The sequence below is a fragment of the Bos indicus x Bos taurus genome, chromosome 19 (assembly GCF_003369695.1).
Source record: "Bos indicus x Bos taurus breed Angus x Brahman F1 hybrid chromosome 19, Bos_hybrid_MaternalHap_v2.0, whole genome shotgun sequence".
NCBI lineage: Eukaryota > Metazoa > Chordata > Mammalia > Artiodactyla > Bovidae > Bos > Bos indicus x Bos taurus.
In genome coordinates, this window is record NC_040094.1 from 26,359,325 (window position 1) to 26,384,702 (window position 25,378).

The 25,378-nt window shown below is 53.6% G+C and overlaps 1 protein-coding gene across 2 annotated transcripts in view; it reads left to right on the top strand.

The window, feature by feature from the left end:
* Window positions 1-656: 656 nt before the first annotated feature.
* PITPNM3 (PITPNM family member 3) overlaps window positions 657-25,378 on the top strand; it is a 97,033-nt gene continuing 72,311 nt past the window's right edge. For both annotated transcript variants that reach the window (XM_027517742.1, XM_027517743.1), the window contains exons 1-2: window positions 657-735; window positions 18,779-18,874. In XM_027517742.1, coding sequence (XP_027373543.1) covers window positions 714-735; window positions 18,779-18,874 — 118 coding nt within the window. In that variant the 5' untranslated portion in view covers window positions 657-713. The remainder of the gene's footprint in view (window positions 736-18,778; window positions 18,875-25,378) is intronic.

Below are 25,378 nucleotides of genomic sequence, written 5' to 3' on the forward strand. Positions count from 1 at the left end.
CACTTTCCTTTAGAGCTAAGGGCACAGAAATCCCTTCCCCTCTAAGGCTAGTTTACACCCAGGTTCTGGATCCTAGAAAACGATTCCATGGAGTGGGGGCTGATGGAGGGTCCATCTCGTCTCCTATCCCTGGAGCCACCTCCCTCTTGGCTTCCCGGGAACCTCCCCAGGTCCTTTCTTCCTTTCTGTCTCTCCTCTCTGTTCTCTGTCACTCTCCAGGTGCCAGGGTCTCGAGTCTGCTCCAAATTTCTCTCCCAATCTCCCGTCGGTGTTTCGGCCGCAGAGGTGTCTCTAGCGCCCAGTCTCCGTGGCTCTCGCCCACGACTCCCGGTCCGCGTGCCCATCTCCGCCCGGACCGCAGTGTCTCCGCGTCTCCGCGCCCGTCCGGGACTCGGAGCGGAGCGTGTTGGAGCGGCGGCCGCGGCCCCGGGCGGGGGTGCGGGCCCGCGGGGGCGGCGTTGGGCGCCTTCCTCCGTCAGTCCCTCCCCGGCAGCGCGGGGGGGCCGGCGCGGCCGCCGCTCGGCGCCTTTAAGGGAGCGGGAGGGAGCGGCGAGGCGGCGGCGGCTGCGGTGGCGGCGGCCGCGGCGAGCGGGGCGGGGGCGCGGGGCGCGGCGCTCGGAGTCCGCTCGCGGCCGGAGGCGGCTGGGCGGCCGGGACCGGGCTGGGAGCCGCGAGGAGCGCGCGCAGCGCCGCCGGAGCCCGCCGCCCGGGCCATGGCCAAGGCGGGCCGTGCAGGTGAGGGCGGGCGCCGGGAGGGCCGGGCCGCCGGCTGGGGGAGGGACTCGCGCGGCTTGAGGTGGGGGGGCTGCCTGTTCAGGTGAGCCCCCGGCGCAGGTGGGCGGAGGTTCTAGGCGGGCCGAGCGGGCGGCGGCGCGGCCGGCCCCCTGGGAGCGTGGAGAGGGGGCTCCGCGCGCCCCGCGTCCTTCCTGCGCCCCCGGTCACCTCGTGGGACACCGCGTCCCCTCGCCACCGCCCCTCTGGAAAGGGCTAGGTCCGCGGCGCCCCTGCCCGGCCCGGCGGAGGGGAACGATCGCCACCCTCCCGAGACCCTGGGCAGACCCGGGCGCGGGGAACGAAGGCGAGGTCCCGCGGCTGCAGCTCTATCCCACGCCCCTCGCCCAACCCCAGCGCCAACCAGGACGCGCCCCCTTGTCCTGCCGCTCTCGCTATCCAGGGCGCGACAACCCCCCCACCCCCCCGCCCCCAGCTCAGGCAGGAGACCCAGATTTCTTCTGGGGAAGGAGGGGTGCTCCGCTCTGCACCGGCTTGTGAGCAGTCCCGCCCCCTCCCCCTCCCGGACCCTGGGAAGCAGCGCCTCAGGGGCCGAGGTCTGAAAGGGGGGGTGCTCTTCTGCGGTCCCCAGGGCTCTGCCCTCCCCCAGACCCAGGCCGTGTAGTCCGGGGTGTGAGGGAGTGGGCGTTAGTCATTTGTTCATTCATTCAGCCAGACGTTCATTCACCAACATCTGCTTTGTGCCAGGCCCAGAGCTGGGCACTGGGATGAGGAGGTGGACCGGACGCTGCTCCTGTTCGCACTTTCTGGGCCCGAGGGTGACTTGGGAGGTCGCTGCAACGAGGGTGGCAGCAAGCCTGGTCACGGCAGGGCCGGCTTTCGAGGCTGGCATGTGTAAATCTCCCATGAACTCACACCCAGCCTGTGACGTTGGCAGGTGCCATGGCACCCCCTCGGACTCAGCAATGGTTTGGCACGAACCCCACCCTCTCTCCATCAGTGGTGGCAATGATGGAATGAGTGTGAGTTCACTTCTGCACACACTTCGAGTGGATTCTGCTGGGCTGTGTGTGTAAATCCACTGCCGCCCCTCGGATGCTGCCCTGATCCTGGGCCGGGTCCTGATGCTCCTATACATATGCTGGGTGTGTGCTTTGGGTGCCTGAGAATACACTCCTGTTCTGTCCCCTGGAGTCCTGTTGGGGTGGGGCTGGTTGTGTGCGACACAGCCAGTGAGGAACACATCTGAACACTCCCTTTCTCACTTCCCTCCCTTTTCCTCTCCAAAGGGAGGCTCCAGGAGATGACACCCATGGGGCTGGAAAAGGCGGCCTCCCTGGGTCCTTGCCCACCCCCATTCCTCACACAAGAGCACATGGCAGGTGTGTGTCCCCCCCACTGTCCTCGTTCCCCGTGTGCACACGTGTGCAAGTTCATGCACACCCCTTGCACACATCATCTACCCGAGCACCATCAACACAGCAGCAGTTAACAATTGCTGCTTTTACTAGGCACTAGGCAATGTGCACCACCATCCCGGTAGGCAGGAAGTGTTACTCTTCCCTTTTGAAAACATCTGCAAACAGAAACTCAAAGAAATAGCTCCATCCAGGTGGCCCAGAGGGTCTACGCAGAGCCTGGATGTCGGGCCAGACTGTAAGGACTTCTAACGATGGATTTTCTCCATTGCTACCCTCAGAGGTTCCAGCCCTTCCACTTTGGTCTGTGGGTTGTTTGGTCTCTAGACCGAGAGTCTGTGGGAATTTGTTCCTGTGACAGGTGAAGAACTGCTCTGCCCTGAGCATCGGTGCCTCATGCTATTCTAACATCTTGTCTTTCCTGCTGCAATTTCATGCTCGGCCCTTTCCCTCAGGGCAGCACAGACCCCACTTCTCCTCCATGGGTCCAACAGCCCAAGCTCCTCCCTCCCACGCTCAGCTGCCACCCCAAGGAGCCTTTGGGATCGACCCTAGCAAGATCGGATTACTTCTCCTCTTCTGAGTTCTTCCAGGCTCCTTTGCATTTTGTAAAAGTCCCTTCTCTTCCTAAGCCTTCTAAGCTTGCTGACTTGAAGACAGCAGGCGGTAATGTGTGCATGGAGATTGAAGTCTGTGAGGATGGACTGGTGAGCTTTACAAGAGAGGGAGTCCTCGGAGACAGGAGCCCAGGTCCTTCTCTTTACAGCTAGAGAAACTGAGACCCAAGGAGGGGATGTAACACAGACAGGGGTGGCTATTGAGGACCATCTACTGTGGATGGACAGATTGACAGTCAGAAATGATCAGAACTTCATCCTGGGGGTGACATTAGAACTGAGGAAGGGTGAAGGCTGTGAGAATCTGGCCTGTGAATGAAAGAGTCTGCTCTGTGGCCTATGAGGTGTTCTATCTAAATCTGGCCAAGAAGGCCATTGACTAGAGATAGAGGTTTGGGCCTCAGAGCTGCCCTAGTGCCTGACTCCAAGGTCACCAACACTGTAGTCCTTTGAGAGCAGCCCAGACTTGTGCAGTGCACACCCTAAGCAACCAGCCATGGCTGTGTCAACAGAGTCACACAGGAGCTGAAGGGAGGCAGTGAAAGGAGCTTCCATGTTGCCAGGAGAACCCAGGTACAAGAGAAAATGTAATCAAGTCTTAGAAAGGATTGGATAAATGGCAGAGGGTGGATCCCAAATGGGAAGGTTTTAGTCACACAGACCAGGATGGTTATAGTGTGTCCAGTCTTGAGAGAAAAGGCTAGGCAAGAAGAGCCCTTGGTCTTGGCTTGAGGGAACGCTTGATCTACTGGACAAAGGAGGAGAGATGCTACCTATGGGATGAAAGTCTGTAGTAGGGAGGAGAGTGGGAGAGTGGTAAGGGTCTGGGAAATGACCTCTTACAATACAGAGCTATCTGGTTATCAGGCCTCAAGTGTGTTGTAGACAGGGAGGAGGCCAAAGGGGGCTTGAAACAGTGAAGGCTGAATTCCTCTAGAAGCTGGGCCTTTAAAGGCTGGCAGAATTTGGACAGAAAGGTGGCAAGGTGCAGGTAAGACCTCCTAGTCTTGGGAATGGGAAAAATGTGCCTGTAGAGGGTATAAAGGGGGTGGGTGCGGAGGAGGTGCCAAAGGGTGGAGAAAGTTGGCTGGCTGTGGAGAAGGTTCCTGGAGGGGTGCAGAGGGCTTCAAGAAACTCTGGAGAATATGGAAGATGGAAGGGACGCGTAAGGTTTGGGTGTTTTGACAGATCCCTCCTGGGAGGGCAGAGAGAGAGGCCAGCCAGGCAGGGCTCAGTAGGGAAGGGTTTGCGCTGGTTCCTGCCAGCTACCGGGCCCCTCCCTTCCTCCCTACGCCCCTCTGGCCTCAGCAGGTTGGCAGGCGGGTCAACCCCGGGGGCAGGACAAGTGGAAGGCCCCGCCGGGGCAGGAGCCGAGGCAGCAGCCAGGACGGTTTTGGAACCTCTCTGGCTGGGCCAGCGCCGCCACCTGGAGAGGCTGGGCGGGGGCTATAGGGCTGGGCCTTCTTCCAGGCTGGAGGAACCAGTTTATTTGCTCCCAGGTGTTGGGGAGGAGCCAGCAGGCTGGAGTGTATCAAACCCAGTAATTTGAGTCAGTAAAATACTGATCCTTTAGGAGCAGAGCTGGGGGCACGCCTTCAGAAACTCATGTTCAAAGCATTTGCCAGGAGCTGACACTGAGGCCTGGGGAGGGGGGCCCAGTGGAAAAAGGTGGTGGCAGAATTGGGCCCAGAACCTGTGTCTCAGGGATTTGGTTTGAACCCGATTCTGCTGTGTCAGCTGCCCTCTCACCATCCCAAAGTCAGACCTCCTCCTGGGCCTCCGCTTTGTGGTCCCCGGGTGGTGTGTATGGTGGGGGGATGGGGGTGAGGGAAGTGGCCGGATCCCTCAGAGGACAGAATGTTTCAGAACTTGGGAAAGGGACGAGCTCTGAGATTCTCAGGACTTTGGGGAAGAGCCAGGAGATTTGAGGCACGACTCAGAAACCCCCGAGCCTGGGGTACCAGGATGGCTTTACTGTGTATCTGCTGAAGGGCCTCATGATTCTGCGTGGAGATGGCAAATGCACCTTTGCAGGTTCCTAGGGAGCCGTGTGCACATGCTCAGTTGCTTCAGTCATGTCCGGCTCTCTGTGACCCCATGGACTGTAGCCCTCCAGGCTCCACTGTCTGTGCGATTCTCCAGGCAAGAATACTGGAGTGGGGTGCCATTTTCTACTCCAGGGGATCTTCCAGACCCAGGGATCGATCCCATTTCTCTTACGTCTCCTGCTTTGGCAGGTGGGTTCTTTACCACTAAGGCCACCTGGAAAGCCCCTAAGGAGATGGCTAGGGCCAAATCAGACACCAGTGCCCCAACTCAAAGCCCTTCTAAAGCTCTGCCTCCAGGAAGCCTTAGCGGCCTTCTGTGCAGTCATAGAAGTGCTGGAGGTTGGGCCTGTCTCTGGTTCCTCTGCTGAGTTACCTGTCATAGCAGTCAACCTGGCAGGCCCCAGCAGGCTTCAGCTTGAGGCCCTTTGGTGCCTCTTAGCCCTGCCTGTGGTGAGGTTTGGGGTAGTGAGTCAACACAGCACGGTTCGTGAAACAGAGTCCCACAATGAGCACGTGGTCCTGGGCCTGTAAACCCTGGTGGCGGTCTTGGCTGGTGTTTGGGAGTCCAGTGGTGGTACACAGAGTCTGAGGACATGGCTAGACCCCCTTCTCTGGGGCCCTGTCTGTGTCAGACTGGCCAGAATGTGTGATGCTTTCTCATATATGTCTTAGTGGACTGCAATAGTTCATGGATAGAAGAGTCTTGGAGATCTTCCGGTCCTACCGGTTAATAATGCAGGTGGGAGACCAAGGCCAGAAAGGCAAAAGGTTTTACTCTGAGCTCTGGTGTCTTCAAGAACAGAGGGTATGAACTCCCAAGATCAGTGAGGACTTGAGGACTGGGGGCTTCTTTTTAATCTGGGTGCCTCCTAGAAATTCCCTGGGATTCCAGGCTTGGGAGAGGGTCAGTGACTAGCATTCCAGGAACAATCTGGCTCATTTTGGGTAGCAGTCAACATGCTTTCCCATCCAGCAACATGCCAGCGTCTCTTTGAAGTAGGGCTGATGTCATTCCCATTTCATGGATGATAAAACTGAGGCCCAGAATGGTTAAGTATCTGATTCCAGGGTCACACATGAAGTTAGAGGCAGAGCTGGAATTAGAACTCAGGTCTCTCCTTCTCTTGGATTCAGCATTCCTGGGAATTTGACTGTGTAACAAAGAACAGACCTGGCTCTGTCACTGGTTGCTCTTGAACTGCCCCTCTGGGCCTCAGTTTTCTCGCCTGTAAAAGGGGGACGAGAAGGAAAGAGCTGGGGGGACAGGACAGCTCTGAGTTTGCTCTAGTTGAAACACTGCTCTCTTCTTCCTCAGCCTGTCTCCCCATTGCTTCACTGCATTTCGGCCCTCACCTCCTCCCATCTCCCTCCTCATGGGGACCCTCCCAGAGGCTGGTGGGGATGGGAGGACAGATGGGGAGCTGAGGATAGGCATTTGGAGAGCACCTGCCTCCTGGGGGTCCCAGGACCCCGGCCTACCACCACATCTGCAGCCAGGAGCTTTGTGGAAGAGGGTGGCCAGGGCCCCCAGGGAAAGGGCTGGGGGTGGGAGTGGGGAGGAGAGAATGCATAACAAATGAGTTTGGAAATCAAATAGGATCTGAGCTCCCCACCCACTCCCTCAAACCTCTTTATACTCCTTCTTTTAAAATTCTTGTTTTCTGAAGAGAAGGAAAATGCTACCCGGCACCCCTTTTGCAAACGAATGGGCGCCTTAGTGAGTCACGCAGGAGGTAAATGCCACCTCCAGGGCCCCATGTCTGCCTGCCTGCGGAGGCCTGCACAGCTGTGTGGCCACCAGCCCCCATGGGGGTACACGTGTGGGGTGCCCCCTGCCTGTCAGAGGCTTTGGGGTGGGAACTGGGTGCCTGCAGTGGAGCCTCCACCCTGCCTCCTCCAGGCTCTCTCCAGGGTGGCATTTTATGAGGTTCAGTTGTGGGTGGGACCACGGCTCAAGTTGGGGCCAGGCCGAAAGCAGGCATGGCCACATCAGGGCTCCGTTGGAGACTCGGGGAGGGGCTACAGGGGCTTGGCTGTGACCTGTCCGTGGGGTGAATTCAGGACCTTCAGGGAAGGTTTTGTGGCTGTGGGGCTGCCCAGGCTGGGGGCTGGTGGGAGAAGTGGGGGCAGGTGCTAATGAGTCTGTCTCTGGAAACCAGAGTTCAGGGGCACTAAGCTCTTCTCCCCAGGTGTCCTGGCAGGGGCATGGTGTGTGTGCTTGTCTGGAGTCTTGTCTTCCTTTTGGATGGTCGGCCTGTTAATTTGCAGACCTAGGGCTGGGGAGGCCAGGGAGGAGGTGTTCCTCCTTCCCAGATGACCTGTTATTCCGGAGGGAGGGAAGTGGCCGTCTGTTAGCCGGGGATGCCAAACAAGGGTTGAAAGCAAAAATAGAAACATGTCGGGCTTTGTGTCTGGGAGGGGCACCGAGTTCTAGTGGATCCAGAGGCCTCTTCCGAGCTGTCTGCCGCTGATGCTGTGTTTGCTTGGCTCAGTGTTTGCAGAGCACGTCACTCCTGCGCTCCTGACCTCCTCGGGGATGCATCTAGGTGTGCAGGCTCTGGGCTCGGGCTCCAGGGGCTGCAGCTCTTCTGTGAGGCTGTCTTCAGGGGGTTTGGAGTGGCTGTGGCCACCCATCCGTCCCTCAGACACCTCTGACCTTCCCTGGATGGCTCCCGAGTGGTTCAGCTCACTGCTGTCTGGATCAGAGCTCCTTTTGGCCTCCCATTCCCTTCTCATCCCCCGACTTCCCACCTCCCGTGAAGCTGGTCTCAGCTGACCGACTCTGGAATCATCCCTTGTGGTAAAAAGAGCTATTTTCAGCCTTCCCATTACTGCCCAGTGGGGGGGGGGGTGGTGTTTATCCCTTGCTGCCGTTTTGTTTCCTTCTTGTTCAGTGTAAACTGGAGCGGTGTGGAGAGCATTCCACAGCCCCACCTGCGGGGTCCCGGCTGGCAATTCCCTGGTGCTGTGATTTGGCACCAGAGGCAAAGCCTAGTGGGGCCAAGGCCACCTTGGGCCCCCTCCCTGTGCTATAGTTGACCCAGGGTAGCAGGGTCACCAAGGCTCCCGTGGAGTCACCTCGGCCTTGGCTTGTGGGGGCCACTCCCCTGCTGCTGCCCCATTCAAACTGATGGCAGCCTTTGGTGACCTTACCGGCAAGCTGGGCAGCTCACTGAGGTGGGGAGAGTGCTTTAAAAGAGCCCCCAGCATCCTTTGTTGAGTCTATGACAACCTCCATCCCCCCAATCTGGCCTCCCCACGCCCTGGTTGGATGCCTGGGTCCCTCCTGGTCTCTGTTCCCTGGTCTGCATTGCGGGTCCTGGGGTGATTGGAAGGGGCCCCTCTGTCCTGGTTTTTGGGGCTCCCCTCCCCCTCCCCCACCCTTCTGAGGAGCCTGCAGGTGGCAGAGCCATCAGTGGTGAACTGGCAGGTGCATTGGGAGCTCCCGTTAGAGGCAGGAGAAAGCCTCTCCCGTATGGAGCAAGAGTCTGGTGGGACGGAGTGGGGACATCTGGGGCTGGAAAGAATTGTTCCAAATAACTCAAAACTGTTGGGAGCCGAATTGGCAGAGCAAAACGAAAGTACAATAGATAGCCAAAGCTATTAATCACTAATTATCTCCTAAATAAAGTAATTAATGGGTATTTAAGTGGCATATTTATGAGACACCAGCAGGTCTTCAAAAACCACATTTTTTTTCCCCCCAGAGCAACTAGTTGGGCCAACTGTGTCCTGCTTGGGAGACTGGGGTTGTCATCCCACCCTCAGGCCTGCCAACCTCCCCATCGACACCCCTGGGCAGGGAGTGTGACCCCATCTGAGCTTCTCCCTTTGTCATCACAAACAGGAGCAGAGCTCCTCTGAACTGACCTCACTGGGCTGTCCTGGGGACCGTAGGAAGTGCCTGCAAACCCCTGGCAGTGGTGGAAAATGCTGCACAGAATTTAGTGTTAGCTGCAAAAATAGCCTTGAAGTTATATGCTACAGCCCCTTGATGGTGCCCAGTGCTGTTTATGGCCAGGGTCAGGCCGCAGTCGGTGGCTGGAGGCATTGCTTTTTTTTTTTTTTTTTTTTTGAGTCGTTGCTGAATGTGTGGTTGGGTCAAGGCTTAGTTTGTGGCATGGCCTGTGGTCAGCTTCATGGCCTGTTTGAGATGGGGTCCCAGTTATTCTGTGATTGGGGTTGTGACTTGATCTATGGGCAGCTTGAGGTTAGGCTATGGTTGAGGTCAGGGGTGGGCCGTGGTTAGTCTGAGGAAAATTCTGCAGCCTGGAGTCTCAGCCTCAATCCTTGAGTCCACCCCTGGACTGATGGAGCTACCTGGGTGCCCTGGAGACTGTATTCCTTCCAGATCCTGCAGGATCTGGGCTTCAGGTGCTGGGAACCCCAGCATGCAGGCACTTCTGGGGTGCCTGGCATGTCCCCTGAAATAGCCCAGCACACGAGCTCATCAGTGGTGCATACAGCAGTTTGGGAGATAGTTAGGACCTGTTTCTATAGCAACCAACCCCCAACCAGCACTGGTTTCCTTCAATAATGCCTTTTTCTGGAAGCAGCTTCTCCTGGCCTCTTGTTTCTCCCTGGGTGGCCCCATAGCCCCTTGAAGGCTGAGCATGGGCTGTTTGGCCCTGATTGATCTTGTCAGGCTCATCCTGACCCAGAGAGGGGCCTGAGGACATTCCCTATGGGATACTTTCCTGAGAGAGGGCTCTCCTGAGATCTACCAGCATGGTGCTGGGCCATGCTGAGCATAACAAGAACTTTCTCTGGTCCTGGGCTAGGAGAGGCTACAGGCCTGGGGAGGATACCTACTGAGTGTTTTCCTGGAGGAACCCACAGCCCAGTGTAGCAGGCAGGCCTGGACCTAGTCTACAGACAGGCGCTCTGATGGGCACAGGTAGAGGATGTTACGAGACAAAGAAGAGGCAGGTGCCCAGACCAGCGTGGGGGTCAAGGAAGGCTTTCAGCTGGGGGCTGGGGGCTGGGGATCGAGGGTATTTCAGGTACCAGGGGCTTCAACAGCAAAGTCTTGGAGGGAAAGGACATGGCATGGTGGAGTGGGGGTGCTTCCCAGTAGTGACATGTTACTGGAACCCAGACTGATGATGGGCAGTGGGGCTCGGAGAGAGTGTAGGTCCTGGCTTTAGGTAGCTCAAGATCTGGGGGATGGGGGCAGACAAGACACAACCCCAGGGAGCTGCACTGGCAGAGAGGAGAGAGGCCAGCCATGCACCAGAAGCAGCCCCAAGAGTGTCAGGGCTCAGGCTGTTCTAGCTTCTGGGTGAGGCCAGCAGTTCCTGCCCTGCCCTCGGGGCTCCAGTTCCAGGGGCTGGAGGAGAAGGAGAGGGGCCCATCCTTGGGAGCGTCCACTGTGAAAGGATCAAAGAAAGCCCCGCGGATATCATGATTTATTTATTTTATTTAACAAACCCTTTTATAGCACTGTCTGAGTGCCAGGCACTATGCCAAACCTTTTTCAAATATTCATTCATGTGATCCTTCTAGCAGCTCTAGGGGAAGACTGTTATGATCCCCATTTTACAGAGGAGGAGACTGAGGCACAGCGTGCTGTAGTGACATTTATTAAGATCACTTGAGAAGTGCCAGAGCTGGGATATGAACCAGCCCTTCCCTGGTGGCTCCGACGGTAAAGAATCTGCCTGCAATGCAAGAGACCCGGGTTCAGTCCCTGGGTCGGGAAGATCTGCTGAAGAAGGAAATGGCAACCCACTCCAGTATTCTTGCCTGGAAAATTCCATGGACAGAAGAGCCTGTCTTTTCACTACTGGGAGCAGAGAGGGGACAGTGTGGGGCGAGGAAGGCAGGGCTCTGGGAGGAGGGGCAGAGAGGAGGTGGGTCACATCCCTCCCTCCCACTCCCTGCCCCTCCTAGTCCCTCCTCACACCCCTGCCTGCCTGTAGGAGCCTTTCCCAGATTGTGTGCATCTCTCACTGCATCCAGTGTGTAGAAGGACCCCTGGGACCTCAGGTCAGAGCTGAGGAACGGTGAAGTGTGCCTCTATCTGTGTGTGTGTGTGTGTGTGTGTGTGTGTGTGTGTGTGCCTGTGTGGGCCACATCTGGGCTCTGGACTCTACATGTCCTGGCTTCCCAGGTGGCTCAGCAGTAAAGAATCTGCCTGCAATGCAAGACCTGCAGGAGATATAGGTTTGATCCCTGGGCCAGGAAGATCCCGTGGAGGAGGGCATGGCAAATTATTCCAGTAGTCTTGCCTGGAGAATCCCATGGACAGAGGGGCCTGGCAGGCTACAGTTCACAGGGCACAAAGAGTTGGACGTGACTGAAGTGACTGAGCATGCGTGCATGTTCTCTACATGTCTGTGTCCAGGGCAGCCTGATAATTTAGCAGCATTGATGATCAGCAGTTAAACCCAGATGCTTGTGCTTGTAGAACCTGCCATTCTCGTGCCCGTGTGTGTGTATGTGGACACAGGAGACAGACTGGAGACAAGGGACCTGCCTGAATGAGCCCTTTTCTTCCGAGGCACAGATTGCCGGGATCCAGCAGGCTGGCCAGGTCTCAGTTTCAGATGTGTCCTCAGGCAGGACTGGGCACAGAAGCTGTGACCATGGTCACGGGCGGCAGGCTCAGTGCCGGGCACCCACTTTGGCCAGCTCAGAGGTGCTGTGACTCCCTGGAGGCCTGGATATTGTCACTTGAACCCCTGCAGGGCCATGGCGGTCACAGCAGACGCCCATGTTCCCTCCCTCGCTCTTACAGTTGAGGAGAAATTTCTGGGTCCAGCATCTCTTGGAAATGGCCTAAAAGATTGCTTTGACCACTGTCTCTCCTCCCTCCTCTGTTCCCCAGCCTAGCCAACTCTGCCCCTACTTCCTTTAAGGCTCAGTTCTGCCTCGTCCTCCAGGAAGGCCTCCAGGCTGCCTGCCTCTGGAAGGTGCTGTCTACACCTCTCCGGGCTAGGTTGATGTGGTATTTCACCCAGGGGCCAGGCCGCCCACCCCTCCTTTGTCCCTTGCCCTAAGCCGGGCCACGTAGGCTGGGCCCCAAGGCTGGCACTGGGGCCAGGGATTGAGCCCATTCAGCTTTGTCAGAGCTCATACCTCCTAGGCAGCATCTGGTTCAAGGTCTGGCCCAGGAGGAGTTGGCCAATGCCTCCTGCCTCCCTCACTTTACTGGGCCAGGGCTTTCCTTGCTGTGGACTCTCTTTCCCCTCAGACTGGGCTCCCAAGAGCAGGGTGGTGTCTCCCTTCTGGGGTGGGGAGCGCTGACCTTCAGGCAGGAGCTGCCCTGGAGTCCCCAGCAAAGGGCAGAGCACCCACTGTTGGCTCCTGTCTGTCTGTCCATCTTCCAATTCCTGTGTCCATGGGAACCAGGGCTAAGGTGGGGAAGTGGGTGACTGCTGGCTGCACTCATGCTGGGGAGACCCAAGCCTGTGACAAGGTCAGGGAGACTGCACTGGGCCTGATGGTGGCGGGCAGATGGATCAGGAGAGGAGCAGGAATGGCTGCCCACAGCCTCTCCCCCTGCACCCCACTCCTTTGAGCTCTGCTGGGGAACCAGTGCACCATGGGGTGTGAAGGATCGTTTGTTTCTCTGGATTGCCAGGGAAGGATTGGGGTATTCCCTTTTCTCTTTTACCCTGATTTAGAGTGTTTTTTTTGGTCTGTGCTGGATGGCTTGTGGGATCTTAGTCCCCTGACCAGGGATCGAACCCACACCCCCTACATTGGAATCATTGGACTGCCAGGGAAGTCCCTTGATTTAGAGTTTTGAATAAGTGTGATAGAGAAGGTGGGACAGAAGGAGAGTCTGTTGGAGGATGTAGGCTGAGCCCTGGAGACCCTGCAGCCTGGGGGAGAGAAGCGAGGAAGAGACCTGGGCTCCTGCCCTGAGCTCTGCTGCAGAGCACACCCTGTCTGGTGGTCCTGAGCACAGGCCCTGGAGTCAGATGGACCTGGGTTCGGATCTTGCCTCATCCCTTATGAGCTTTATGACTTCAATTGAATGACATCACACCTCTGAACTTTATTTCCTGAACTGTAAGATGGGAATTCATAACACCTGCTCTATGGGACTTGGTTAGGATGAGTTTAGATAATACCTGTGAAGCTGCCAGCAGATCATTTTTTGATCATTTGCTTGTTTAACAAACACCTCTTGGTTCTCTTCTGCCTGGGACCCTATACTGGACACAGAATGCAGAGGGGTGAAGGACAGGGACCTACCTTAAGGAGGTTGTGCTTCTGGGCCTTTGCCCTCACTGATCTGGGATCTAGGCACCCACCTTCTCTGACTCTCAAGACCATATGTGGCCTTTAGCGACCTGACCTGAGACCCCCTACCCCTTGGGAGATTTTCTGAACCTCTTGGGCATCTGAGTCCCCTCTTCTGGAAGTAAGCAGGTGATAGACTCTGGATAGAAGTGAGAACCTTAAAACCCACCTGTCCTGAGCTCCCATCTATGACAGGCAGGTGAGCCCTACCTGCTTGGGCTCCATTTCCTCTCTCACCTCTTCTTATACCTGTTTCCCTCTGTCACTGGCTCCGGCCACGTGGGTTTCTTTCTGCCCCTTACAGGTAACTTTGCCCTTGCAGTTCCTTCATCCAGGAAGGCTCTTACTCTCATCCTCTGCCTGTCCATGCCACGCGTGTGTGCCAGGAACGTGCATGCACACACATGGATGTACACACCAGTGCTTAGGATGTCTGGCTCTTTCTCACCATTCAAGTCTCCACTGACCCTCCACATTTTCAGAAGTCTTCCTCTCATGCCCTCCCAAGACTCTATATCAGTGTTTTCCTTTTTTGAAATATGACCTTTGCCATTTGCTAAAAAAAAAAAACCCTGCATGCTGGAGGAAGAGATGAAGGGAACATCTTCCTCCATAAGCCAGGTGACGGCTGCTTCTTAACATGATCTGTCCTTTTTTTTTTAAAAATAATTTTATTTATTTGTTTTATATTTGGCTGCTCTGGGTCTTTGTTGCTGCTCGAGCTTTTCTCTAGTTGTGGAGATTGGGAGCTACTCTCTAGCTGCAATGCGTGTCCTTCTCATTTCAGCAGCTTCTCTTGCTGCGGAGCGTGGGCTCTAGGGGCCCCAGGGGCTCAGTAGTTATGGCGCGTGGGCTCAGTAGTTGTAGTTCCTGGGCTCCAGAGAACAGACTCAGTAGTTGTGGCACACGGGCTCAGTTGTACCATGGCAATGTGGGATCTTCCCGGACCAGGGATTGAACCTGTGTCTCCTGCATTGGCAGGTGGATTCTTTACCACCGAGCCACCAGGGAAGCCCACATGATCCATTCTTATAAGTTCTTTTTTGCACCAGGGTAGATAACTGAGATCCCCCTACGTGTTAAATACCTGCCTTTCCAGAGGCTGTTTTGAGCAGCCTGTCTGCAAAGAGGGAAGGACTGTAGCAGGTTCAAACTTAGAGTGTGCATTTAAAAACCAGTGAAGGTATTTTGAAAACAAAGAGGATGGCACTAAACCAGATAAAAGATGCTTTTAAAGAGAAAATCAACTGTAGATACTGACCACAAAGGAGATTCAACACTCAGGTGAAGGGTTCATGTGGGAGGAGAAACAGCACTGGTCCAGTGTTTATAACTCACTGGGTGACAGAGTTCTTTTGGAGCCGAATGCCCTTGTCATCATCCCTCGGTGGATGTACGGATCCACGCATTCATGCCTGTCTGTTCTCTAGGCTATGATGACACTGTAAGAGACACTTGAGGGAAAGGGCACAGTGGAGGTGGGAAGAGACGGTTTTCCTTTCTTCCTAGCACTTGCCACTGCTGAAAGGATTATTGCTTCCCTGTTTTAGGTCTGCCTCCTCTGTCCCCCTGTAGACTTACGCTTTGGGAGGGCCCCACTCTGTCCCTCTTATTCACCTCAATGTCCCCCAGCACCTAATACAGTGCCTTGCAGGATGGGCAGCTCCCTTTGACACCCCCGAAGCCCCACTCCCTTTCTGACCATCTCTAGCTGGAAGAACATGTCCTTCAAATGGAGCTGAACCAGGCTCCTTGCAGGCTTCCCCGCTGCCGGGCTCTCCCCACTGGGACTCCCAGCAAGTCCAGCCCATCACATGGTGTGGGTGTTGTGATGGCCTAAGGTGGTGGTAGCCCCAAGGATGGATGCGGTGGGGGAGGCGAGGGAGGGACAAATTCCAGAGCTCCCCTCTTTTCCTCAGGCCCTAACACAAGCTCTCTTTAGGAGGGGGAGGTTGACAGGAATGCTTCTGCCCTTCTTTGTTCGTGGCTGAAGTGAATACTGTGCGGGTATGAGACCCACCATAGCCAGTCCCTTCTCGTTGAAACTTCGCTATTTAAATTCAGGAGACAAATCGACACAGATATATCTTTAGATGAACCCACCACTAATTAAACTCTTGCTGCTCATCATACAAAATTCAAGGACCAAATAGATGAGGTTAATATGACTGTCCTGACTGTCCAGATTCTTGCTTTCTTAGAAATGGAATAGATTTGGACAGCAAGGGATATTTGCACATTCATATCATATGTCTGATAGTTTTTATATCCTTGATATCTGTTGATTGAGAAAACATAAAATAAATGTAAAATCAGGAAGGATTTTAAATGATTATATTTTTTGAACCACAGAAATCTTCGCATACATTTAATGTATACCTATGCACTTCTTTATTTTATTGTATTTTGGTGCTATTGTAAATGGTATTATTTTCCAAATTTCAAATTCCATTTGTTCATTTCTGACATACAGGAGTGCAATTGACTTTTGTATTTTGATTTTCTATCCTGTCATCTTACTATCCTCAATAATTAGTTCCAGTAGGGTTTTTGGGGTTTTTTTTGGTAGATTTTGTAGAGTTATTGTTTTCTAGATAAACAATCATGCCATCTGAGAATAAAAGCAGTTTTATTTTTCCTTTCTCATATGTATACCTTTTATTTCTTTTTCTTGTCTTATTTCTCTAGCCAGAAATTCCCCCATATACATTTGGGAAACGGTCCCATAGTCATGTTAGAAATACTCACTTATGGTGTTTTTGGATTCTTCCAACTCCCTTGCAATAAATCCAGGGTCATAGGAAGGAAATTGCTGATCAGACTGTCATGCCCTCCACACTGTTGTGTGAGAACGAAAAGCTTAGAGCGTCCCCACTGGGAATGTGGGGGAAGACCCAGATTTACACCCAGAAGTGACTCCCAGGTCAGTTTTCCTGATGATCTCTGCCTTTTCTGTGTTTCAGAACGTGCTTTTTGCTTGGCTTCAAGCCATGAAGCTCAAGTGGGGTGTGTGTTTGGGAGTTTGTGGTGGGTGGGGCAGGAGGGCCAGGCAGGAGGGCTGGGGCCCTGGGCTGACCTGTGCTGGCCTCTCCCTTCAGGAGCAGTTTGTGTTCTGGGATCTGGGCTCAGGGCAGGAAACGGTGTCAGCACCCTGCAGGGTAGCTGGGTGCAGTGAGCTGAGGCTGCAGCGGCTTTTCTGGGGAATGCGTCATGAGGTGTGTTCTAGCCAAGGCTGGGGGAATGCCCACCTCGTGCTGGTTCATTTACATCTACTATGTGCCAGATCAGCTCCTCAAACATCAGTCAGAGTTGAAAAGTTTCAGGGGAAAGTCTCTTTCTGGTTACCTATTGCACAGATGGGGGAACCAAAGTAGGGGCATTGCTGATGCAAGAAGCCATGTGTACTAGATGGCCAGGGCTGAACAGAGGAAGATAAACCCTGTGTGCAGGGTGATTTTACTGTTTTCCATTGAATTACAATGCAGTGAATTGTAAGATGCATCACTATTTTCTATACCCCAAGAAAGAATAAACAATGCCAACAAAATTAGGACATGCCACCAAGTAAGATACACCCCAGTTTTAAAGCTGTTGAAGTGTGGAAAAAATGTACGTCTTAGCACTAATAAGATGAATTTATGAAATTAATGGGCATATGAAGTTATATGTGCAGTGGAAACATGGAGTTTTCCCTGCCTCTTCTTACTAAATTTTGCTCTGTAGAGGTAATCCCTATTCCATTCTTCCAACAAGCTCGTGGGGGCACGTATGAACTTTCCTCACTTTATAGCTGGCGAAACTGAGGCACAGACAGGTGACATCATACAGCATCTAAGAGGTGAGGGCCTGAGCTTGAATCTGGGGCTCTTCCAACCTCAGATCCTGAGTTCTTAACTAACATGCTGTACATATCCTCAGTGTGCAAGCAGGAGTATATTTTTCAAAAATGAGATCAAAAGAAACATGGTTCTGGGACCCATGTGCATTTTTTTTTTCTCTTAACCATACTCCGTGGGTATCTTTCCATGTTAATACATAAGGAGCTACTTTATTTTTCTACCTACTGCAAAGAATCCCCTTGCTAACTGTGAATATACATCTGGTCCTCTGTGGGTGGACACTGGGATTTCTTCCGGTTGGTGGGTATCACCGGAACACTGAGTTGATCAACTGTGTATTGCCATCTTTGTCTACTTCTCTGATTACTTCCTCAGGAAAATTACCAGGTCAATTTTCTCCCAACACTTTTATGGTTTTAGTGTTTCCAATTAGACTGGAATTCATCCACAATCTCCAGTATTTCACGTGTCTTGGGAGCCGTCGGAGGGCTTCCTGAATGTGCCAGATATCAGCTGCTTTCCTGAGAGTCCCAAAGTGCCAAGTAAAGAGGCTCTGAAAATGGGGGGCGGGAGAGAGAGGCTCCTGACCCAGCTGTATCTCTGGTCTTCCTTCCCCTGGTCCTGGGGCAGGAGGTGGGTTGGGGCTGAGTTTGGGGCCCCCAGGGGGCCACATTCTCTGCATGCACTTGTTCCTGTCTGCTCTGGAATACCCCCCAGCCTACGTTCTGGCCTCTGCAGATATTAATAATAATAGTAGGCATCATCACTGAGCCTCCCGAGATACTGGCGCTGAGCATGCATTATTTCTGATCCTTCCAGCTCGGGATTGATTGTTGTTGATATTTTATAGACTGAGAAACTGAGGCTGCAGTATTCAGTGGGAATGGCTGCTAGGTTGTAAGTAGCAGAGACGGGGCAGAACGCAAGCTCCGGTCCCCTTTCTCTTAGTTCGGGGCTTTTTTCCCCAGGGGAGGCTGCAGTCCCAGCCTGACTTGCACACGTGTGCAGCAGACATCACTTCTGCCCATCAGGATGTCAGCTTCTCCTCTCCTGCACCCTCTTGAAGCTGGCCATGGCTACGTGACTTGCTTTGGCCAATGACACCTGCGCAGAAGTGTGTCACATGTGAGAAGACGTGTTTACGACTGGGCATGACTTTCTGTGCTCTCCTCCCCTGCTTCTGAAAGCCTTGGAGTCCCTTTTTGAGATGCTGGCATCGTATGGTGGCAGCTATGAGTGACTGCCGTGGCCAGAGCCCCCTTCCTACCTGTGTGTGAGTGAGAAATGAACTATTATTGTGTTAATATTTAATTACGCATCCATTTCTTTTTGGCTAGGTCTTTCACCGCAGCGTGAGGGCTTCTCTCTAGTTGTGGCATGCGGGTTCCTGGGCTTAGTAGTTGTAGCGCGCACGTGGGCTTAGCTGCCTCACGGCAGGTGGGATCTTAGTTCCCCAACCAGGGATCCAACCTGAGTCCCCTGCACTGGAAGGTGGATTCTTAACCACTGGACCATCAGGGAAGACCCTGTTATTGTTTTAAGATCTTTTATTAACACAGCAAAACTTACTTGATGCTTCCTGATACATGTGTCACCTTGGCAATGTCTCTTAACTGCCTCTGGTCTTGGTTTGGGTGTGTGCAAAATGAGCACCCTTGTTCCTGCCCCGCCAAGCCATTTCAGAGAGGTGTTTGGGGCTTAAATGAAAGCACAGCAGTGGGATGGCTCTGTGAGGGGCAGGGCACTTGAAGTCAAGAGGGCAGGGATGTGCAGAGTGCTGACCAAACCTTGGTCCAGGGTCGTCTGCATCTACCTCCTTCGTGCCAAGACACAGTCACAAGCTTGGCTAACAGGTGTGTTTTCTTTGGCAGGTGGCCCTCCCCCGGGCGGTGGTGCCCCCTGGCACCTTCAAAATGTCCTCAGCGACTCAGTGGAGAGCTCGGATGATGAATTCTTTGATGCTAGAGGTGAGTGAATCCCATCCTCCCATCGATAGCTGGGTGACCTTTTTTAGAAGCGCCAAGAAAGGGTGCTACTGGGAGTTGATCTCTCTCCCTACTCAGACTCTGTAGTTCCTTGCTTCATAATCACCCAGTCTGTACGTTCCCCCAGGGCTGGGGCTCAGCGCCCCGTCACGCATTCTTTGAGCTATTTACTGAGTTGCTCAACTATTTCAGGTGCTCACGGTACTGCAGGAAACCAACAGACATGGTCACTGCCCTGGTCAAGCTTACAGTCTAGTGGGAGAGGCAAACATCAAGCAGTGACATGAAGGAAAATACAATCACAAATGGAGAATAAGGGACTTCCCTGATGGTGCAGTGGCTCAGACTTGGTGCTCCCAATGCAGGGGGCTCGGGTTCAATCCCTGGTCAGAGAACCTGATTCCACATGCCGCAACCAAAGATCCTGCATGCTGCAACAAAGATCGAAGATTTTGCCTGCTGCAACTAAGACCTGGAAAAACCAAATAAACTTATACATACTAACAAAAACCCCAAATGGGGAAAAATACCTCTGAATAAGAAGAATCAAATGTTAATAGAGTGATGATGGGGATATCTAATTTAGGGTGGAGGTCCTTAACATCCTCTCTGTAGAACTGAGGGTAGGAGTTGGCTAGGTGAAAAGTGAAAAGAGCCTTAGGCAGAGGACATAGCAGGTATCATGGTGCTGAAGCAGGAAGGATGGGGCCTTCCAGGAACTGAAGGAAGCCTGTGTGCTGGGGGAGAGGAGAGATGAGACTACGTGTAGGTAACATGAAAGATCAGCCTACAGATGGGATGGGGAGCTGGAGTAGAGTTGGAGACCAGTTAGAAAGATCATAGCAGACTTTCAGGGGAGAGACGATGGAGGAGAGGATATATCAGCTCTGCATTTCGGTGCTGGGTGCTTGGCCAGCACACCAGATGTAGCAAGGGGCACTATATAAGTGAGGACGGAAAAACAAGAAGCATTATAAAGGGGACATTCCTGGTGATCCAGTGGTTAAGACTTTGCCTTCCAATGCAGGGCGTGCAGGTTCGATCCCTGGTCGGGGAACTAAGATGCCACATGCCTTGGCAAAAAATCCAAAACATAAAACAGAAGCAATACTATAACAAATTCAACTAAGACTTTAAAAAAAAAATGGTCTACCTCCAACAAAACTCTTTGTATAAAAGCCTTGTAAGGATTGGAGAAGAGGGCACTAAATGGGGCGAGCGTTTCAGACTAAAAGATTGACCTGAGCACAGTCTCAGAGTTGGAGATGGGCAGGGCAGGTGTGGGGATCAGTGCGAGGCAGAGTCTGCCTGGACTTCAGGAGAGAGGACCCTCCCAGCCGTGCTCCTGAACTGTGCAGGGGTGGGTGAGACCCACAAGCCCAGGAGGGTCTTCAGTCTAGGAGGGTCCTCAAGTCTTGCTTGGCCAACTCAGCTCCCCTTTGGGAAGTCACCGTATTTGGGAGATTGACTTACTCCTGAGATAGAACCAGCTTTGAAATGCCTGGCTGAACGGGGTCTTGAAAAGAGAAACGGAGCATGTGCTGGGAAGACCTCTGGACTCAGAGCAGGACAGTTGGAACATGATCTCAGACAGTTGGAACTTGGCGTCACAGAACATGCCATTGACTTGTTCTGTGATGTCGGGCACGTCTGTCACCTGCTCTGGGCCTCAGTTTCCCTATCAGCTCTGTGTCTCCAGAAATGGAGACTGATTTGGGGAGGAATCACAGTGGGGTTGGCGGTGGGATGCTGTCCCAGCATGAGGCTCTCCCATTTTTGACTCTGGGTGCCGAGTCCCCTTCCTGATGCCAGCCCCACACCAGCCCATTTTGGGCTTCTTGCCTGTCTCCCATTGGTGTCTGCTTGGAGTGGCAGCCGGGGCTGACTTTCTCCATAGCAACTAACCCACAGTGTGACAACAACGGCTTCAATATTTTGACGCTTAGAACACTTGCATTTAAAATATTTTTGCAGTTCATCAGGGCTCTGCATTCCCAGATGACGAGGATGGCTCACGGAGGGATGCGTCTGCAGGAGGCGCCGGTCAGCTCCACCTCCATCCCAATGGCCTGCACACCTGTCTTTCCTTTGAGCAGCTGTGGCTCCCTCCTGCTGCCCTCCCCTGCGGACCCTCAGCATTCTGTCCTCTGCTCCTATCATCTCACTGCTCGCTCTGCAGTTCCCAAGTTGGCCTCATTTCTGACGCCTCTCTTACGAGTGGTCCCACCTTCTCTTCCTTCATCTCATCTCCTCCCCACTGTCCTTACTTCCTCCATCTTTCTGTCCCTCCACTATCCCAGGATTGCAGACTCTCCTGCCTCTTTCCCTGACTTCCACCTCTCAGCACTGCCTACCGGACTCTGAACCTCACTTCTCCGCATGCCCCTTCCTAGGTCACCTCTCCCAGAGCATCCATAGCTCTCAGTTGCATGGTCCGCCCACAGGCTGCTGGAACCTTCTTCAGTTCTGAGTTGCCAACTCCCCACCTCCTGTCTGTTCCCTGAGGTGTCCCCGGGCAAGGACTCTGCATGTTTCCTTGGCTCGGGGCAGTAAGAGGTGAAGCCAACCTCCTCCGTTCCCAGGAGCTGACTCAAGCCAACCCGGCAGCTCTCTCAGCATCGAGGGTCCAGCCGTGGGTGTCCGTCCGGCTTGCTGGGTGTGCTCTGAAGGGTCGCCTTCCTGCCTCTTTCCCCGGTCCCGGGCTGAGGTCTGACCTGACCTGGTTGTGGTCTCGGTCCCCACCTGCATCCTCCTGCCTCCGTGGTTCCGCCTCCCCCTGCAGTGGAGCCACACTGTCAGGAACAGAGGCCAGAGCATGGAAGGGGCCTGTCCAGATCACACATCAAGGTGGGACAGGGGCTGGAGCCAGGAGCTTAGTGTCCAGGCCAGGCCTTTTCCTTTGACTTATTAATGAAATGGGGCCCTCCTCCCTCCGTTTCTCCCTCAAGCTCCAGCCCATTGGTCCAGCACTGGGGTTAACCAGGGGGACGGGAGATCCTCATGGATCATGGTCTGGTAGCAGAAGAGAGACTCTTAGGCTCTGGGGGGCTCTGGTTGTGTATGTAAGGAAGGGGAGGGACAAGGAGGGGCACTCAGGACTATGGAGCTCTCTGGGTCTATAGCAACCCCCGGGCAAGATGCCGACTCCCTGGGCCATGGCAGCAGATGTGGGGCCTCAGGGTGATGCTGCAGGGTGGGTGATGGGGTCCAGGTGCCCCAACCCAAGAGGCTCCATACCCTATCCTGTTGATAGAGTCCAAGGAGAGCTGGGGAGCCATGGCAAGGTTGGAGTGCAGAGTGAGGGGAAACCCATGGTGGCCAAGAAGTGACATGCCTCAAACCCAGATCATGTCAGGGCTGGGGGTCCTCAAGGTCTTTGAGTTCAACACCCCCACTCCATTTTATAGGCTGGAAAACTGAGGCCAGAGAACTGGGAAACTTGGTCAGGGTCACACAAAGAGTCAGGCAGAGCAGGGGCTAGAATTCAGAGTCACTCATTCCCTCTCTCAAGTAATTATTGAGCATCTGCCCATCAAGTACCAGGCAGTGTTCCCTGTATGGGACACAGGGCAAGTAGACCCCATCCTGGTCCCCATGGATTTATTTATTTATTTTGGTCATGCAGGCAATGGCACCCAACTCCAGTACTCTTGCCTGGAAAATCCCATGGATGGAGGAGCCTGGTAGGCTGCAGTCCATGGGGTCGCTAAGAGTCGAACACGACTGAATGACTTCACTTTCATTTTTCACTTTCATGCATTGGAGAAGGAAAGGGCAACCCACTCCAGTGTTCTTGCCTGGAGAATCCCAGGGATGGGGGAGCCTGGTGGGCTGCTGTCTATGAGGTCGCACAGAGTCGGACATGACTGAAGCGACTTAGCAGCAGCAGCAGCAGCAGTAACAGCAGCAGCGGTAACAGCAGCATGCTATATGACGCATAGGATATGTTTCCCAACCGATCAAACCCATGCCCTCTGCATAGGGAGTACAGAGTCCACAGACTCCAGAGAAGTTCCCTGGACTGTACAGTTTAGTGATGATGGATGGGAAGACAACACACAAGTGAGTTCTATGGATAAGTTCCATAAATAAAATAATACAAAGGAACAGACATATTGGCAAAGAAGGTAGATGAATGAAAAACGAAAGGTGAAAAAATGAAAATATGTTCACCGTCGTTAGTTATTAGGAAAATACAAACTAAAGCCACAATGAGATACTGCCTCGTACCTGTTAAAATGGCTAATTACGACAACCGACCAGAATGTGGAGAATTGGGACATTCAGACTCTGCTGGGGGGGATGTACAATGGGACAGCCCTTTCAGAAACCAGGTTGCAGCTTCCTAAAGAGTTGATCATCATTAACTACCTTTCCACCCCTAGGTTTTTAGCCAAAAGGAAAGCAAACACATGCCCACCTAAAGATGTGTCCCTGAATGTTCATAGCAGCTTTATGATGGCATCAAAGTAAAAACAACCCAAATGTACATCAATGGGTGTTCAAATAAACAAATGGCAATACATCCGTGTATTTGATATCGGCGATAAGAAAAGAATGAGCTGATATACCCAGTGATATGGATGAATCTCAAAGTAATCATGGGGAGGCAAAAGAGTCAGGCTGAGAAAGAGTGCATACTATGGTTCTATTTATAGAAAACTCTAGAAAAATGCAAACAAGTCTATAGCAACAGGAGCAGATCTATGGTCTCCTGGGGGTGGGGAGGAGGGGTCAAAAGGGATAGGAGAAAACTTCTGAGGGTGATGGTATATGCCCACTATCTTGATTGGGGTGATGGCTTCCTGGGTGTGCACAAATGTCAAAACTTATCAAATTGTACTTTTTTTTTTTTTTTTTTGTCATCCTGTGCCGCTTACAGTTAGTTCCCTGTAATCCTTAGTTCCCTGACCAAGGATTAAACCTGGGCCCTTGGCAGTGAAAGCGCCAAGTCCTAACCACTGGACCGCCTGGGAATTCTCAAATTGTACATTTTAAATATGAGTAGTTTATTGAGTGTCAAATGCTGTTAGAAAAATGGAGGCACCCCCCCTCCAATATAACATATGGGGCTGTAATAGAGTGACTGAGTGAGTAGGAGGTCCCCAGAGGATGTAGCCTTGAGCTGAGAGCTGAATAACAAGAAATGACACATGTGGGGATCTGGGGCAGCGTTCTGGCCAGGGGGAGCAGCAGTGCAAGGCTTTTCCTGGAGCGGTGAGTAGGAAGGTGGATGCGGCCAGAGTGAGCAAGGGGGCACCGGCTTAGTGCTCTGTGTGAGGACAGACCGGCCTGGTACCTTCCAGATATGTTTCTGGGGCGGCCTTGGGCACCCTGCTCCTGCTCTAGGAGGGAGACTCAGAACTCAGAATCTCTAGGAGCAGAGGAAAGTGGTACAGGTTGTCTGGGTTCAGAGCATCCAGGTTCTCCCCAGGGTTGGGGCACTGACCGGTTACTGTCTGACCTCAGGCATGTCTTGAGTCTAGGGGCTCCAAGTCCCTCCTCTGGAGCACGGCAAGGGTACAGGGTTTGTCTCATGGGTGGAGTGGAGGATGTCGCTGTTGGAAGCTGGACAAAGGAGCCCCCGGAGATGTAAAGCACAGGTGTGTCGCTGACCCCTGATCCTCCCTTTCTTTGGAGGAGCAGAAGTAGAGAAGCAGATGCCAAGGAGCTGCCCCAAAGGCTTTTGGGAATGGGCTGAGTGGGGACCCCTATGTGATGAAGAGAGGGCGATGGTATGGCTGCAGGTGGGGGAATGGGGCAAACATGCAGCAGCCAGGGAGGTTAGTGATCATGTGTCCCAGAGGCCTCAGAGCAGGGCGTATCTAGGTCCTTGGAAAGACTGGCATGTGGGTCTGTGGCAAGGAGTGAGAGAGGGAACTGGACCAGCTGATGGTGGGAGGTGACCGAGCCCTGGGCTCCATGAGCTGAAGGTGAAGCCTGCCTGGCACAGGGCAGGGAGATTCTCCGCTCTGAAGTCCTGAGGGTCCAGCAGACACAGAAGCCCCAGCGTGGGAAGAAAGGCTTTTGCTGTATCCAGGCTCTGGCCAGGGGAGGAGTCAGTCTGGGGTCAAGGCCAGGGTCATGGTGCTGGGGGCTGAGCTGAGCCTGGCACCTAGACTGGGCAGGAGCTGGGGTTCACTAGGGGTGAAGTACATGCAAAACCCGTGTCCACACAAGAGGTCACCAGGGCTGGGAACTGGCACGCCAGGAGCAGTCATCAGTAGTTGGAAAGCGAAATCAATAACCAGGATTTTGTCTGAACAAGCCCTTTGTGGCCTCATGGCCTCTGTTGGGAGGCTTGTACTACAATGAAGAGAAATAGAGCGGAGGCTCAGGGCTGAGGCACGAGGCTCCCTGGTTTGTCTGAATGACTCTAAAAGGAGCTTTCTTGGCTGCTCTTTCCATGTGTGTATGTGTGTGTGTGTGTGCTGATGTGTGTGTTGGTGTGTGTGTATGTGTTTCTTGCTTCCACTCAGGGGACAA